We start from the raw sequence: 4515 nt of genomic DNA, 5'->3' as shown, positions 1-4515 counted from the left end.
TACTACCTAAGATCTTGAATAATCCACTTGACCTTGCTTCTGGAGTACAAGCAGGGCTAAGACTGTGTGAAGGTCCAGTGAATAACATTACATGTTTATTACACTGGAATTCATTATATACTGTTGTATATATTTGACGGCGTACACCTCCTGCATCAATGGCAGGTGCATCATTTAACTCAATGCATAGTTGCTTTCCAAAATCAAGATTACCAGACTTATACAGGCCTAAAATATCATGCCATATGTGATCTGAGCGTATTGTAACACGGACCATTTCTGCAGAAATCATCTTCTGATTTAACATTGATAAAATTGATTCCAATGTTGGACCCTCCGATAAACACACCATTGAATCAACAAAACTTAACCCAGAAGATTCATAAACTATGGTAACTTGCTCTCTAGTGAGATTTCCTTCAAAATTCATAAATAAAGTTTCTAAATTATCCATCTGGGGTAAGTGATTCCTTGCAGATGCAGGACTAGACAGAGAATTAGTGTCATTAGCCATAAAAATAGAAAAGAGAGACTTAAATGCATGCATAAAACATAAATGGAAAATGTGAGTATACAAGGAACATAACTACATATTGCACACAGGGGTGTATCTAGGAATTTGGAGAGGGGGTGCTGGGGTATAGATGGTTGCAAAAGTTGCAATTAGGGGTGCGCAGTGCGCCGCAATTGTGACCACACCCACTTTTAACAGTGGTAAACGGCACTTTCCTTCATTTTCATTAATTATGAGTGGGGTCAAGATAATTTCAAGCATACTGGTACTTCTGATCACTTCTTAAAGCACTGGAAACTGCTGAAATCATAATCAGGGGGCTAGATAACTTTATTAAGAGGCTTGGTAGTGATGCAAAAGTCCATAACTTCAGTAATTTTTTCTGAGCCCAGCCATAGGGGGGTTGCTCAAGCACCCTCAGCACCCCCTCCTGGATACGCCCCTGCATGACACATACACATAACAACATTATAAGGTAGGGCAAGACATTTCTGCCACATGAGTAATTTGCTTTTGTTTTTTCCTTATTATTTTTGCAAGGGTAATTTTAGTCTTTGTGATATTTATAATCAAGAATAAGGGCAATTTTTAAAATACAAAAATATGAGTAATGCTTTTCAAAAGAGAAAATGACATGTACACTGCAAGAAATGCCACACCGACCTAACATTTCTAATATCATTTAACAGTTACCGTAATGAATGATCATCAACAGCTTCACCATTACCACTGTCAACAGCATTGAGTAATGAAGTTTCATTTTGCTATAATGCAACATAAACTGACTGATAATTTGAAATAAATTACTTTACTAATCCAAAATTTAAGCATTTCAACATTTCTAGATTGACCAGCACAGTGAAGTAGTGTTTCACCATTCTATGATATTAATAACAAAAATAATGGCATAACAATTTATGACAAATTATAAACAAAAATCAATCTTATAACACAATGAGTAGTTAACACTAATAGTAGCAAGGTATGATTAGTTGATTACATTTAGCTATTTAAGATTAGAATTTTTTACTTTATCCACAACATCAGTTTTAGCTCCATTAGTTAACAGAATATCAACAGCTTCAATACTACCACTATCAATGGCATGAAACAATGGAGTTCTCTTCTTCTACAATACAGCATAAAGTGACTAATAATTTGAAATAAATTACTTTATTTTTAACATTCACATCATAATCTCCTCTCTTAATCCAAAACTCAAGCATTTCAACTTTACCAGATTCACTAGCACAATGTAGTAGAGTTTCACCATCCTAAGATAATAATAATTACATACATAATTAGACATAACATTTATTCTACTACATATCAATAGCCTGGTGAATAGGCAGCTCCTCACATACATGTAACTATAATTGAAAGTCAGCACTACAGTAGTGATTAGCTAGAGTTACTGCAAAGTCTGCAAATACATGTAGTAAGGTTAGTATAGAGATACTTTTACAACAAAAAATAATGAAATGATATACATTGTAATAATCATAAAACCTAAATAACATTCAATTAAACAAGGAGACTATTTTACATAAGTATATCATAAGAGTCCATATTGAATTGAAAAGTGAGTCCCTATGAGCTGGACAGAGCTTTCATCCCCATTGCACATGACACAAAAGAGGGCATTAAGGCCATGCATATAGGAGCATAAGATTCTATACTAATTAAAAGTATATACTTATGTGACACAAAACATACAACCTACTAATTACATATGCTATTACAGCAATACATTGGGAAAGAGGCTGGTTGGGTATATAGGTGGTAGCAATTAGGAGACTGAGAATCATTGAATTGTACCTGAAATGCATCATCCATATGCTACTCAAGCTCACATGATAAATGTGGTTAGTAGCACATTTATATTTGATTGCCCATGACAATTAATGTGACAATGCCATCAGCATTCTTAACAAGATGCTTAAATTCATTTTATCATAGAGCATAGAGGTGGGCAATATTAAGATACCTGCAAAAATTACTTAATATTATCAAATACCTGAGTAGTATCATTAAATCTAATGCCAAGTTGTCTTTGCCTTACTTGCCATACTTATTTATACTTACTTAAGTGTCAGTATCAATAAAAAAAGAGGCACCTCTAATTCTCTCAAAGTATCAATGTTATTTTTTAAGTTTTATCTTGCTGTGGTAACAATCAAAGTATGTACATGTAGCTGGAGGTGTTAATTGTCATATTTTCAAAGCTTGAACAGAAGAAATGAAAGTGTGGCATGCAAATGTGCTGCATTTCATCAGTTTGCATGTGGGAAACAGGTATGAATGCTGTTACAAGCTTTCAGCATTATACAGCATAATAAACTTACTTTATCAACAACATTAGTTCTAGCTCCATTAGTTAATAAAATATCAACAGCTTCAATATTACCATAATAAACAGCATCAAACAACGGAGTTCTTTTGTTCTACAAATACAACACAAAATGATACAAATAGAAATGATTATTTAATAACTTTACCCTATCCACAGCATTCACATCAGCATTTCCTTTAGTTATTAATAGCTTGACAATTTTATTTTTATTCCTTTCATACCTTGCAATAGCAGAGTGTAATGGAGTATCACCATACTATGAATGTTTTAAATATAATTTTAATCAGAAGAAATGAAAGTGTGGCATGCAAATGTGCTGCATTTCATCAGTTTGCATGTGGGAAACAGGTATGAATGCTGTTACAAGCTTTCAGCATTATACAGCATAATAAACTTACTTTATCAACAACATTAGTTCTAGCTCCATTAGTTAATAAAATATCAACAGCTTCAATATTACCATAATAAACAGCATCAAACAACGGAGTTCTTTTGTTCTACAAATACAACACAAAATGATACAAATAGAAATGATTATTTAATAACTTTACCCTATCCACAGCATTCACATCAGCATTTCCTTTAGTTATTAATAGCTTGACAATTTTATTTTTATTCCTTTCATACCTTGCAATAGCAGAGTGTAATGGAGTATCACCATACTATGAATGTTTTAAATATAATTTTAATAACAATAAATCCCTTGATAAAGGGAATAAGTTCAGTATACAATAATTTTTTGTAGGATATCACTAGTTTAAACACAAGACACAATTTTTATGTTGCTTATGCATAAGTAATGTACATGGTTGTTACACATGCTTATTTAGAAAATACATGAATTGAATTAATCAGCATATACTAATAAAACTTACTTTATCCACTAAATCAGTTCTAGCTCCATTAGTTAATAGAATATCAACAGCTTCATTACTACCACTATCAACAGCATTAAACAATGGAGTTCTTTTATTCTATATATAAGGACACTCCAATAAAATTTATGCCTTCTTATGACCCGCCTGCATGGTGCCACATCAGCAACATCACAATATATTCATTAATGCAGTTTTACATTAATTATTAATGCATGCAGTTTATGCAAGTAATATTAATAAATTGAATGAAAACCTGCCTGCCACTGACATGACATCAGGCTCACCATTATATTGAAAAGCTATGAGTGGTCTAGTAACTAATAATTTGAAATAAATTACTTTATCTAAAGCATTTACATCATGATCTCCTCTCCTAATCCAAAACTCAAGCATTTCAACTTTACCAGATTCACCAGCACAATGTAATAGAGTTTCACCATCCTATGACAATATAGCATCACATATTCAAACCAGTTAGCTTATTTTAATTATGGCCATACTGCATAAGGTGAAATGTTGACGGGGATTTTATATTGGTGGATTGATAGATTTATATAAAAACGCTAAAATAAAATCCGCAAGCAATAATTCCATTTATGTGTGTGACCACACCCGCATTGATTTTAGTTAGAATCATGGTTAAAAGCCACTAGCTAAGTTAACATGGCTTTATTATGTTTCCTCAAGCCAGTCTCTAAACCAGGTGATAAAGAACACAATCTTCCAGCCGGTAAAAGGCACCATCTTTCTCTGATAATATGTTGTTCACG

At 32.8% G+C, this 4515-nt stretch overlaps 1 protein-coding gene across 1 annotated transcript in view; it reads right to left on the bottom strand.

The window, feature by feature from the left end:
* Positions 1–6: 6 nt before the first annotated feature.
* Positions 7–4515, bottom strand: part of LOC105315081 (putative ankyrin repeat protein RF_0381) — a gene marked incomplete at its 3' end in the record, with an annotated part of 11898 nt that continues 7389 nt past the window's right edge. The window contains exons 18-22 of the mRNA XM_020004930.1: positions 1687–1788; positions 1545–1643; positions 1322–1393; positions 1208–1278; positions 7–485 (exon numbers count right to left, since the gene is read on the bottom strand). Of these exons, the coding sequence (XP_019860489.1) occupies positions 7–485; positions 1208–1278; positions 1322–1393; positions 1545–1643; positions 1687–1788 (823 nt within the window). The remainder of the gene's footprint in view (positions 486–1207; positions 1279–1321; positions 1394–1544; positions 1644–1686; positions 1789–4515) is intronic.

This window comes from Amphimedon queenslandica, unplaced genomic scaffold (genome assembly GCF_000090795.2).
Source record: "Amphimedon queenslandica unplaced genomic scaffold, v1.1 AMPQUscaffold_11840, whole genome shotgun sequence".
Taxonomy (NCBI): Eukaryota; Metazoa; Porifera; class Demospongiae; order Haplosclerida; family Niphatidae; genus Amphimedon; species Amphimedon queenslandica.
The sequence above is the reverse complement of the archived record's forward strand: the minus strand, read 5'-3'. Positions and strand labels throughout refer to the sequence as shown.